The 13,176-nt window shown below is 37.7% G+C and overlaps 2 protein-coding genes across 2 annotated transcripts; one reads left to right on the forward strand and one right to left on the reverse strand.

The window, feature by feature from the left end:
* Positions 1 to 2,774: 2,774 nt before the first annotated feature.
* LOC111801640 (uncharacterized) lies at positions 2,775 to 5,448 on the forward strand. Its single transcript, XM_023685698.2, has 5 exons — positions 2,775 to 2,924; positions 3,119 to 3,372; positions 3,473 to 3,564; positions 3,644 to 4,393; positions 4,533 to 5,448. Exons 1-5 carry the CDS (start codon positions 2,905 to 2,907, stop codon positions 5,181 to 5,183), a joined length of 1,767 nt encoding a protein of 588 aa, XP_023541466.2. The 5' UTR covers positions 2,775 to 2,904; the 3' UTR covers positions 5,184 to 5,448.
* Positions 5,449 to 8,731: 3,283 nt separating this feature from the next.
* Positions 8,732 to 12,355, reverse strand: LOC111801645 (junctophilin-like protein). The gene is made up of 7 exons (XM_023685704.2): positions 12,039 to 12,355; positions 11,911 to 11,942; positions 10,084 to 10,181; positions 9,912 to 9,994; positions 9,581 to 9,658; positions 9,400 to 9,498; positions 8,732 to 9,327 (listed from the first exon to the last, which is right to left on the reverse strand). Exons 1-7 carry the CDS (start codon positions 12,120 to 12,122, stop codon positions 9,019 to 9,021), a joined length of 783 nt encoding a protein of 260 aa, XP_023541472.2. The 5' UTR covers positions 12,123 to 12,355; the 3' UTR covers positions 8,732 to 9,018.
* Positions 12,356 to 13,176: the final 821 nt, after the last annotated feature.

Here is a 13,176-nt window from a genome sequence, read left to right on the forward strand (position 1 = left end):
TGAGGGGAACGGAACATTTCTTTATAAGGGTGTGGAAACCTCTTTTTAGTAGACGCGTTTTAAAATTGTGAGGCTTACGATGATACGTAATGAGGCAAAACAAACAATATCTACTAGTAGTGGACTTAGACTGTGACAAATGATATCAGAGTCAACCACTTAGTGGTGTGCCAGCGAGGACGCTGGGCTCCTAAGCGTAGTGGATTGTGAGATCCCGTATCGATTGGAGAGTGAAACAAAACACTCCTTATAAGGGTGTAGAAACCTCTCCCTAGTAGACGTGTTTTGAAACTGTGAGGCTGATGACGATACGTAACGAGTTAAAGCGGACAATATCTATTAGAGGTACTATCATAATATAGACCAAGTTTTGCAAGAGAGTCGTCAACTAACCTCTAACGATGTGTTGTCTTACATGATTAACTCATACTTTAGTTTCGGGTATCTCTCCTTCATGTTTGGTCAAAATATTTTGTTCGAAATATTGCGTTGGGATAGACCTAATACCACCAAAGGGTCGTAAACTAACATCTATTAGCATTTGACCTCACAAGTAATGCTACTTACTGAACATTTTTATTCTCTCGTTATTACCTTTCTTTTCTTTTCAAATGTTACAAAAGTACATGAATACATAGTCAAACTCGAATTCATATTTTACATATCGTTCTTTTATTCATTAAAAAATTCTTTATTTCTTAACATTTCAAACTTAGGGTTTCTATGAATGATTCCATACACTCGAACTTTTCCTTTACTTTTTCAGTCATATTTTACCTGCATATAGTAACACTTTTAAGTCGGGAAAGCGTGATTCGGGGGACATAAGGATGTGTGTGGGCTAAGGAGTGTTTGTGTGAGTGGTATTTAGAGATGGAACATGAATGCATCAAAATAATGGCATGTCACTCCAATTCACCATATAATCATATGTCCACCACTCCAATACTTACCCAAACTTTTGAATTTTAAATCTCTCTCTCTCTATATACATATATATATATATATATATAGATAGATGAGGATTAAGTTGAAAGGAATATTATCGTAAGGAGGGAATCTGCAAAGTTTTTACCCAAAAACTGAAACTGAAACAAGACATTGTCCTAGAATAATGTGCATAACTATTATCTTCTTTTTATATAACCTAAGATTTATCAAAAATAGCTTCTTTATTTATTATTGTTATTATTTTGGTAGCATTTTACTTGTTTATAGGAAATATGCAAATAATATTGGAATATTTTTCAAACACGAACACATTTTAAAAACAAAAACAGTGATACTTGTTAGCAGTGAGTTTTGGCTCTTATATTATGAAGAGAAGTTTTTGTATCGACATATATATATTTTGTTTTTATAGTTTCTTTCGATAATTTCTCGATGTTCAAAAGGGTTTAAGACGGAAGATTGAATAGAGTTGAGATGGTGTTTGTCAGTATGTTTGGAAGTGGGATTAAAAGTGAGCACTTTACAGGTTGATACTGTCCTCCATATCCCTCTTTATGCCTTCTCATGTCTCATATCCAAACAACCTCCCTTCACATGCATTTCCCAAACTATACTATTAATATACTTTCAACTTTATTTAATCTTTTCATACATTTTCTCATCAAATCTTGTTTGAATTCAGCACACAAAAACAAAAAGCTTCCCTCTTTATCCAACTTTAGTGTAAAGTTTTTCAATTTCATTTTTATTCCTTTTCCAAAACCATGCATCGTATCAACGCTTTTTATTATTAGATCTATCTTAATACATTCAAAGTTCAAAGGGTATAGTTGTGAGATCTCACGTTAATCGGAGAAGGGAATGAAACGTTCTTTATAAGGGTGTGAAAATCTCTCTCTAATAGACACGTTTTAAAACTGTGAGGTTGATAACGATATTGACATGACAAAGTGGACAATATTTACTGGACTTGAGCTGTTATTAGTGGTATTAGAACCAAACACCGAACGGTGTGCTAACGAAGACATGAGGTGGATTGTGAGATCCCATATCGGTTGGAGAGGAGAACAAAACATTTCTTATATGAGTGTGGAAACCTTTCCCTATCAGACGTATTTTAAAACTGTGAGACTGATGACAATATGCAACGGGTCAAAATGAACGATATCTGCTAGCGGTGGGCTTGAGGTGTTATAAATGGTATCAGAGCTAGACCTCAAGAGGTGTACCAACGAGGACGTCAGGCCTCCAAGGGAGAGTGGATTGCGAGATCCCACATCGGTTGTAAAAGGAAACAAAATATTCCTTATATGAGTATGGAAACCTCTTCTCAGTAGATGTATTTTAAAACTGTGAAATTGACGACAATACACAACGGGTCAAAACAGACGATATCTACTAGCAGGGGACTTGAGTTGTTATAAATGGTATTAGAGCCAGACCCCAAACGGTATGCCAACGAGGACGTCGGGCCTCCAAGGGAGAGTAAATTGTAAGATCCCACGTCGGTTGTCTGAGAGAAACAAAACATTTCTCATATGGGTGTGGAAAACTCTCTCTAATAAAGGCGCTCTAAAACTTTGAGACCGGCTAAAACTGGCTACATAAGAGGCTAAAACTTTGAGGCTCTCTAATACCACGATACCATACATAAGAGGCTTAATAGCGCTATACATAACAGGCTAAAACAGACAATATCGATCCACATAAAGTTAGATATTAGAAAAATAGGCTAAAATAAAGCAGCTATCCAGCCCACGTCTGCTAACTGCAAAGGCAACCAAGTGTACGTTCTCCATCGTATTTACACTTATTCCCTTCGGCCATTTCAATTCCCTAGAGAAAGATAAAGAGAAAAAAGGGTTATGGTTTTTTTGGGTATCGGTGCAGTAAAACTTGGGAGTGAGTGTAGAACAGTAACCCAAGAGGGAGAAACTGTCTGCTTCTGCAACAATGGCGGATAGAAAGTCGAGGTAATTTCAGTGAAAAATAACTATCAACCTCAATTTTACAGAACAACAATCATCATACTCGTTGTTGGTGTACGTAAATTCCTGCATTCTAATCCTCCTGCCTTGTATAAATATGCTTCATTTCATCCGCTTTTCGAGAGCCATATAACAAACAATCTCTCTCTCTCTCTCTTTCCATTTCCTCATAATTGAAGCTCCAAACCCAGGGGTTTGCCCATTATGGGGAAGCAGAGGTCTTCCACCGCCGGACATGCCGGAAGAACTGCCAGAGCTAATAAGGATCCAAATGGTGTTCTTGATGATCATGAAGCTTCTTCTACTTCTGCTGGCTGTATGTGCGCTGTGTTTCATCTCTTTGATTTTCATCCTTTGAATCAACACCACCATCACCCTCCTCCTCCATCACACCCTGTTTCTCTCAACCCACTTGATCATCGTATTTCCACAGGTACTGAATTTTGAATCATGGGTTTTCTTTATTTTTATATTCTCTCTGTGATTCTGTAAAAAAAATCGGATTTTGAGTAATGGGTCTGTGAAAAATTCAGGTACTGAAGCTCCAAGAAACAGTTTGGAATCAGAGGAAGAATCTCCATTATCATGTACTCGAAAACAAAAACAGGATGCTCTGCATTTCCCAGTAAGTGATTTGATTGATGTTCTTGAGAAAAATCCATATTGAAATACGAAATTGTAAACGAATTGTAATGGAATTGCAGAAGGGTGTTCTTCAAATCAAAACCAAAGGATCACGAAATAATGAGGCGAAGGAGAAATTTTCCGGCGACTCTCCGAGCACCAAGACGCCGACTTTAGTGGCGAGATTAATGGGTTTGGATCTTCTTCCTCAATCAAACTCTCCTTCAACCACACCAAGAACAGCCTCTGCTTCTCCTCTTAATTACCCAATTCTTCATAAGCAGCAAAGAACAGCCTCTCGTTCCTTACCGGAAACCCCAAGAAGTTCCTGTGAAAGAAGATCAAATGTGGAAAATTATCACCCACGCCTTTCACTTCAAATCCCCAATTATGATAAAGAAAATGCAAGCCCAAGCCCAAGTCCAAGCCATTACGCTAAGGAAATTGTGAAGCAAATCAAAGAAAGTATGAGTAGAAAAGGTGGTCTCAATGATATCACCAACTATGCAAGAAGAGATCATGAAATGGTTAACCAAACAAAACCCAGAAAGGTATTATCTTGTTCTTCGGTATCTCCGAGACAGAGAGTAGTGGAGCCGAAGAATTTGAACAAACCGAAGCAAAAAGTGATATCAAAGGCGGCGTTGAAGAAGAGTAATAAGCAAGAGGAGCCATTTGTTGTCCCCTCGAGAATCACCAAGGCCGCCATTGACAGTCCTCTTAAGAAAACTCCATTGTCGGATAAGCTTTTGAGCTTTAGCTCTGTTCCGACCGTTGTCATCAAGAAAAACCCCCCATTTTCCTCACCCATTAAACCAACTCCAATGCAGGTAAATTTGGTTCATACAAAGTCATCCTGAAATGATCATGGATTTATAAGCAAGGGATTGTACTCATTGTTTCTTATGCTTAAACTGGAAGATATCATACGGTTGTGATGTTTATCTTGTTTTTTTTTATTTCTTACAGCCGCCGCCGTGCAATCGGGATCAAGCTGCAGGACAGACGGGCGATAAGGAATCAAAGCGATGCCTGCAGTCATCGAACCACCAATCCCACTTTCCAATTCATCATCATCACCAACACGTCATCCAATTACCACCCATTAATAATATCAACATCACAACCGCTTCCGCCGCCGCCAACCGCCGTAACCACCACGACATCACGGCAGAGGTGGAGTACATTAGACAAATTCTCCTCCGCCGTAGTACTACTTCCACATCAGTGTACTCCTCTGTTAATTTCCTTGAAAATGGCAACACCCATCATAATATTTCAATTACCCATAGAAAATTACTCTCCCACTTGGTGGAAGAGTTGCTGAAGCCGTACATCGAGCGTAGGCCGTATCGGCGGTCGGCGGCGGAGCGGTGGGCGGAGGTGGTGGAGAAAGTATGCGAGAAAGTTAGAAAGTTCCCACGTGCGAAGTGTGAGGTGTTGGAGGACATAGATGGAATAATTGAAAAAGATATGGACATTTGGGGAATTGGATTTGAAGAAGAAGATGAAGGGATAGTGAAAGACATCGAGGAGTGGGTGGTGGAGGAGCTTTTGAACGAAACGGTGCGTTTTGTTTCGGAGGTTCGAGTCGGAGAGAGCGTTGTTGGTTTAGTTTAGGTGGTGGACAGAAATGGCAGAAGAATCACGTGGGAGATGCCACTTGGATGATCAGGACCCACATAGCTGGGGTTAAACTGCAGCGTAGGAGTTACACGTGGATTGTTGACCCGCCAGACAAGCACTGAGATTTTTTGGTTCTGAAAAATACAGTATTTATTACCAGAGTGTCCTCCTCTGTACAAATTTTATTTCTATCCCTAAATTTCCCTAAATTACAAAAAGAAACCCATTTCATTAATAGTGTAAATTAATATTTTAATTATCCAATTCGTATGGAGATTATTTAGTTTTAAAGTTATTAAAATTAAAATTATATTTAGATTAATTATATTAATATTGTGCCTTTTCAAGCCTACGGAAAGTCACTAAACTATATTATATGTTCTTAATACAGATGCTGACAATTTCACAGAGATTCTTGGACCACCTTTCTATATTTCTTTTATTGTTAGACTACCTTAACCTATAAATTTAAATTATAAAAATAAAATTTTAACGTTTAAAATTTTAACGACTAAATTCTAATTTTTTTTTAAACAATAGAGATTTGTAACGGCTTGTTTTTCGATAGACTCGAGTTACAGACCATCTCTTGTTGACTAGGTGTATTTGAACGTACACAATAATTTAAAACTTTTTAGAATTTGCCTTGCCAAATCAAACATTACAAGTATTTCAAAGACGACGGGACACAACTTTTTCAAAACAATTAAACATAAAATACTGAGTTAATAAGACATATCATGTGAGGAGACAAGACACTAATCTAGTTTGGCCTCTATAGCTCTGCAGCTTGTCTACGCCCTCGTCTTGATTGCTCCATCTAGACTTGATTTAAAAAGATTAAAGTAGCATAACTATAAAATACTCCGTAAGTAGCTTGTTTCTAGTTCTTAGTCCGTTTCTAAGTCTTATGTCATTGGTTGGTTGGTTGAATCGTTCGATATTTTATTCATACTTAAAAGTTACATGTTTTTCTTAGGCAGTCTAGGATATGCGCGAGAGTCCTTGACAGACACTCTAGAACCTGCCAACTCTCATGAAAACTCGGGTCGGTCCTCCATACCTCAGGCTTTCTTATTTTACCTATGCTCAACTTAGGGTAAGCTCGATAACTTTCGACGAGAATTCCTTCACAATTTAGGGTCTCTTCCTCTAATCGTCTCAATCATTCTCCTTAAAAACACCTCAACCCATTAAATTCACAAATTTCAGCAAATATCGTTTTGGACATTGTTCCATGCCTTCGGTCTACTATTGCGGTTGTCACCAGCTATAGTGTACAACGAACAACAATCGCACGTTTCTTCACTTTATTAATAAACTTTAGGTATTACAAGATCAAATTTATAATTTAGAAGGATAATATGTGTAAATATAAAATCTTCCACATTCAATTATACCAGAGTAATATTATCATTTATATATATATATATATATATTTAAAGATTAAAATAATGGAGACAATGTGGATAAGGTATGGCCGACATGTGGTCACGATAAATAAATAAATAAATAAATAGGCAAAAAATGAAATAATTAAAAACGAGCAGGCTGGGTGCAACTTGGAAATAAAGGAAAGTGCAGGGTCTGAAGTACAAAACTAAATGTTGGCAGGGGTTTGAATGCAAATTTGAGATTTAAAATAACAATAATTCCATGACTACAAATATTTAAAATGGGTGAAATTCAGAAGGGGTAAATTATATATAATAAGAGTCAGGGGACAGTATGAGTGGAAATAATTTTTAATAATGTCACACATGAGCATAATTAAATTATAAAATTAATAAACAAATATTTAATTATGTTTATAAAATAAATTTATTTATATAATCGAGCGGGAAAATTCAAACACATCAAACTTCATGTGGGTTAAGATAATGAATATATGTGTGTATTAATTCATTTTATATATGGTCTGTGTAAAAAATGAAAAAAAAAAACTATATTATAATTAATACTTATTAAATGCATGTGACAGGTTTGCCTTCAACCTTCACATCTGAAATCATATCCTATAATTCAAATTTATAAATAATAATTAAAAAAATAATAATTAAAAATGATTTATGAACAGAAAATTCTGAAGGTTTCATGCATAATGGAGTGTAGTTGGGGAGGCCCCATAAGATCTAATTTCCATGAAATAAATGATGGTTGCAGTAATAATATAGTTCTACCTTTGCTTCAATTGCAAGTTTTTTTCATGGCTGATTATTAATAATTAATAAATGTACCCTTTTTTTCACATTAAAATTCCACTTTAATGTAATATTGTATTCACAGTACCTTTGTTTTTCAATAGTTTTAATGTGAGGTGACCAGTTATATTCATTCACATTTTTTTGTCACGTTTTAATTCACGTTCAAATAATATGATGTCGATCAATCACCAAAATTATGTCTATGCTTGGAAGATTGAAAATGACTCAAAATTTACTATAGAGGTACCAAGGTGTTAGCTCTCCACCACCCCTGAGTCCTGTGGCCTAAGTGAGCTACCCTGTGGCATAGACGTGCCGAGACGAGTGTCTCGAGCGACTTCTTTTGAAATGAGTTTTTCAAGGACAGTACCGGGCAGCACGAGTGTGCCAGTATTGCGCCCCAGCCCGCGTGTTGGAGGTTGCTACATACACCCGCTATCCGGTACGGTATCCATAAATGACACGACATGGGCACAGGAGGGCCAATGCCTCGATAGAACCCAGATGGATTGATGTTTGAGAAGTCCTGATGAGATGAGCAACACGCGGGTCCGTTCTCGATGGCATGACCAAGCGAGTTGCGATGACCGACGACACTCCAAGACTTGGGAGGGCGTCAAGGCATATGAACCATGTCGATGGGGATCAAGATGACAAGATGAGATCCATGTCGATGGGGATCGAGATGACAAGATGAGATGCGATGTTAATAACCTAAGTCTGCTATGGCCCGTTAAGTATTGTCATCAACCTTATGGTTTTTAAAATGCATATGCTAGGGAGAGGTTTCCACACTCTTATAAAAAATGTTTCGTTTTCCTCTCCAATTGATGTGAGATCTCACAATCCACCCTGGCTCTAATACCATTTGTAATTTGTAATAGCCTAAGCCCACTGTTAGCAAATATTGTCCACTATGGCCCACAATGTATTCTCGTCAACCTTACAGTTTTAAAACGCAGATATTCTACATCAGTTGGAGGTGGTATGAAAACTTCTTTCTAGTAGACGCGTTTTAAAACCGTGAGGCTGACGACGATACGTAACAAGCCATAACAGACAATATCTGCTAGCAATGACATTGAACCGTTACAAAATAAACATAAAGAATAATTACAAAATAACATGTCACCGATACACAAAGAGGAGAGTAGAATCTAACAAGAGATCACACATCACTAGAGCCTTTCTCGAGTCCTATAAAAGTCTTATGGTTTCTCTCACTCCACTCCACAAGACAACGTAAATTCAGGTATGCCACAAAAACCTCTCTAGGAACTCCTCGATCAACAAACACCTCAAAGAATGAATTCAAAATTGTTTGAACACCTCAAAGAATGAATTCTAAATTGTTTGAACTTAGTTTGGTCAATTATCATTAATGGAAGAATCAACTCAACAGGCAAGCTAGTGACAATACAGAAAACACTAACCAGGAACAAGTTGAACAAGAAGCATAAATAAGAACACTATAAAAATGGGGGCTAAGAGTATAGTTCCTATTCCACCCTATAATAAACTTATTTTTCTTTTGGTGTTGTTTAAATAAAAGAACCATTCTGACAGTTGATCGAGTATTGATATTGATATTGACAATTGGAAAGTTGATAGTATAGAGCTTAGGCTTATACCCTACCATCCACATCAAACCCAGAGCCAGTCCACCCAGAGTCTGCAGAGCTTCTTCCTTTAGGCACTGCTCCAATTCCCTTCCCTCTTCCATGAAACTGGTTTTTCTTTTTCCCTCTTACTTCTGTCTCAGAAGAGGGCTTTTGATTTTGGCCATTCACCACTGGAGCATCACCACTGACTGCTTGAATACGTGCACTTTCATTTGCTTTTGCACCTGTTGTTTCTGTTGATGTAGCAACTCCAGAAGAATCTGCAACTCTGCTGTTCTGAGCACTTCCCATTGTTTGGCCTTCTTGTGTAACCTGAAAGCCATTTGTTTTACATCATATCTCTCAACAGGGCTATGTTAATGGCTAACAAGCAGAAATCATTACTTGAGAAACAGAGGTCGATACTCGGTTTGAATTCAAAGCTTCCATTCTTCGTTTTAGTTCTTCGAGCCTCGTCAACTGCGAATTATTGCTTTCTTGAACCTATTAAGAATAAATGACAGTACTATCAAGCAGTTGTGTTTGTTAGTTTTAACATAACCAAATATAACGCAAAGTTATGTACCAGATGATTCAAGTCATCACACAGCTTTTGCTTAATTGCTTCCTCGTCCTGCACGACCTTCGACGCTGCTTCCCAAGCCTGAAGGGAGAACATCAGACTCAATTCATTAAATTCCAATTAACGATCTAAAGAAGAAAGCCCATGTAACGACCCTAGCCCACCCCTAGCAGATATTGTCCTCTTTGGACTTTCCCTTTCGGGCTTTCCCTCAAGGTTTTAAAACGCGTCTGCTAGGGACTTTTCCTTTCGTTCTCCTCTCTAACCAGTGTGGGATCTCAGCCTAGATGTATGTATTACACTAAACTCGTGTAAAAATTGACAAGGGGCAAACCTTCTTTGCTTGTTCTTCCTTCAACTTGGCTGCATGTATTCTTTCCGTTGACATCTCTATTTTCTTCCGCAGAAGTTCGAGTGCTAGAGATATGTAACCATGCTTGGTGGTAAGCCAAAGCCAGTTAATGAAAATCAATAATGAATATAAAACAACTGACAGTAAGCTCAACCTGCTTTTTTTGGACCAGATGTGAGTTTCATCTCCATTGTAAGCTCTGCCAACTCTCGTTCAACATCTCGAATCTTAGAATAATTCTCATCAATGTATCTGAATGAAATTACGACCCGAACAATAAACAAAATTTCCCATTTAACGATACGGGTAAGAAAAGAAAAATAAAGAACTTGATGAAGAGTCTACAGAATACAGAATGATAAACAAGAGTCATACCATAGTGGTAATCCTACTGCTAGTTCTATGTTCTTGTCAACTTTAAGTATTGGCGTCAAATATCACAACCATCAGCAACACGAGATGTTGGAACTAATATCAACTCTGTCTGAGATATCATTATGAGTTAATCAATGGTAAATGATCACATTATCCTACAATGCTTCGGATATCTCAATTTACCCCAATCAACACCCTCCTGAACTTTGCCTCAACACTATCCTTCATTCGTCTATACCAATTTCAAACTTAAGAACTTTTCCAAACATAAAAATTCCCCATGTTCAGATCATTCACTTAATCTCCATACAAATTATAGTTCATGTAACAGCCCAAGCCCACCGCTAGTAGATATTGTCATCTTTGGACTTTTCCTCCAGGTTTTAAAACGCGTCTACTAGAGAGAGGCTTCCACACCCTAAGGAATGTTTCGTTCCCCTCTCCAACCGATGTGGGATCTCAAGATCCACTCCCTTGGGAGCCAACGTCCTCGCTAACACACCACCTGATGTTTGACTCTGATACCATTTGTAACAATCCAAACCCACCGTTAGTAGATATTGTCCTCTTTGGGCTTTCTCTTCTGGGCTTCCCCTCAAGGTTTTAATACACACCCACTAAAGAGAGGTTTCCACACCCTTATAAGGAATTCACTACGTTGGAAAGAGATGAGGGGACTTAATAGACAATATCTGTTAGCTGTTACAATTCACTATGTCATTGATCTTAACTTAATTAACCTTCAACCTGAACATAGCTTAGAGGTTAGACATTCGTTCCACTCCATAACAATTGGTATCAGAGCATTGAGGGTTTTGACATTAGGTTACAACAAGTAGTATCAGAGCAACGATGGTTGTGACCTTTTGGTACAACCAATGGTATCAAAGCATCGAAGGTTTGACATTAGGTTACAACACAAACTCGTAATACACCGTTAGTAGATATTGTCCTCTTTGGGCTTTCCCTTCTGGGCTTCCCCTCAAGGTTTTAATACACACCCACTAAAGAGAGGTTTCCACACCCTTATAAGGAATTCACTACGTTGGAAAGAGATGAGGGGACTTAATAGACAATATTTGTTAGCTGTTACAATTCACTATGTCATTGATCTTAACTTAATTAACCTTCAACCTGAACATAGCTTAGAGGTTAGACATTCGTTCCACTCCATAACAATTGGTATCAGAGCATTGAGGGTTTTGACATTAGGTTACAACAAGTGGTATCAGAGCAACGATGGTTGTGACCTTTTGGTACAACCAGTGGTATCGACATTAGGTTACAACACAAACTCGTAAGACACCAAGAAAAAAAGAAAAAAGATTAACTAAGCCAAGATGGTTCCTTCAAGACTTCCTCAAGTCAAGTACCATTAATTGCACACTTATGCATTATAAACTATAAACAAAGACTTACTGCATCCATATCTGTTACCATGTAAGAATGTAACTAGGATAACGCCCCACACTAAAATTTCCGTGAACAGGGAAGATAGAATAACAAGTAATACTTCTAATTTACCAATCATAAGCAAATAAACACATAGAGAGAGTTATCATGTGAGAAAAACCAGATCCGTAAAGGTAATAAAAGAAATTCGTACTTTCTCAATTGAAGACGCCCTTCCTCGATTATCTGCAACATAATCCGATAACAAATAAGCAAAACTGAAAAGATAAAATAAGAATTAAATTAGGAAAAATCTTGTAGCCCAAAAGTCAGATCGAATACCTTTTCAGTGTAGGCAATTACAGGAGCTTCCCTGGCAAGCCCATCAGGACCAATCTCAGGCAAAAGGAAGGGATCGGAACCCATTTATTCCGAGAGAAAAAATAAAAGAATTGTTGCGGGAATCAGAATCAGAAACGAAAATGGCGTAAAGGGATTCTGGATTTGACCCAAACAAGAAAAACCCAGTTCGTTAAAGCGTCTACTCAGTGCTCGAAAATGGCGATGGCAAGATCTCGGAAACTGGGTTCTGCGTGGGGGAAAGCAAGCTCAGTTTCGCAGGCAAAATGAAACGTCGAGGTCCAGCAATTGCATCCGCGAGTTGACCGATTGCATCGCTCGTGCTACGCACGTGGATAAAGAGAATGTTCCGCAGTAATTTCTGGCAAAAATAAAAATAAAAAAATGAAAAAAATGAAAAAAAATCATTCTCAAAATACAAGTTAAAGATGTTATATTATATTTAATTTTATGTCTTATGACTATACATAATTGTTTTTTAGGCCAATAACAATAAATGTTGTAAATTATAAGTCGTATACACGTACATACTCATCATAATGGGGAAGTATCGTGATACATGTGGAACAAAAATATGTATGAAGTCTCCATAGCTTATAGTTATGGCATAATTTATGATGTAAGACAAACTTCCATTCATCTGTAACATAATGAGTTTGTGAATGACTGATACATTCTTTCATACATAGCATATCATTATAACATGGTCTATGAAGGTTTATACATCATAGAGCGTCGATTCATAACAATTTTATACAATATGACATGATCGCATCATAGCATAAATGTGAGATCTCACATTGGAGATGGGAACGAAACATTTCTAATAAGAGTGTGAAAACCTCTCCTTAGCTTGAGAAGGGAATGAAACATTTTTTGTAAGGGTGTGGAAACCTCTCCCTGGCTGGAAAGGGGAATGAAGCTTCCTTATAAAGGGTGTGAAAAACTCTATTCAACTGGAGAGGGGAATGAAACATTACTTATAAGGTGGTAGAAACCTATGGTGTTCCAGCGAGGACGCTGGCCTCCAAGAGGGGTGGATTGTGGGAATGGAGCATTACTTATAAGGGTGTGGAAACCTATGGTGTGCCAGCGAGGATGCCGGGATCCCAAGAGGGGT

Source organism: Cucurbita pepo, chromosome 9 (assembly GCF_057944985.1).
Source record: "Cucurbita pepo subsp. pepo isolate OVF chromosome 9, ASM5794498v1, whole genome shotgun sequence".
Lineage (NCBI taxonomy): Eukaryota > Viridiplantae > Streptophyta > Magnoliopsida > Cucurbitales > Cucurbitaceae > Cucurbita > Cucurbita pepo.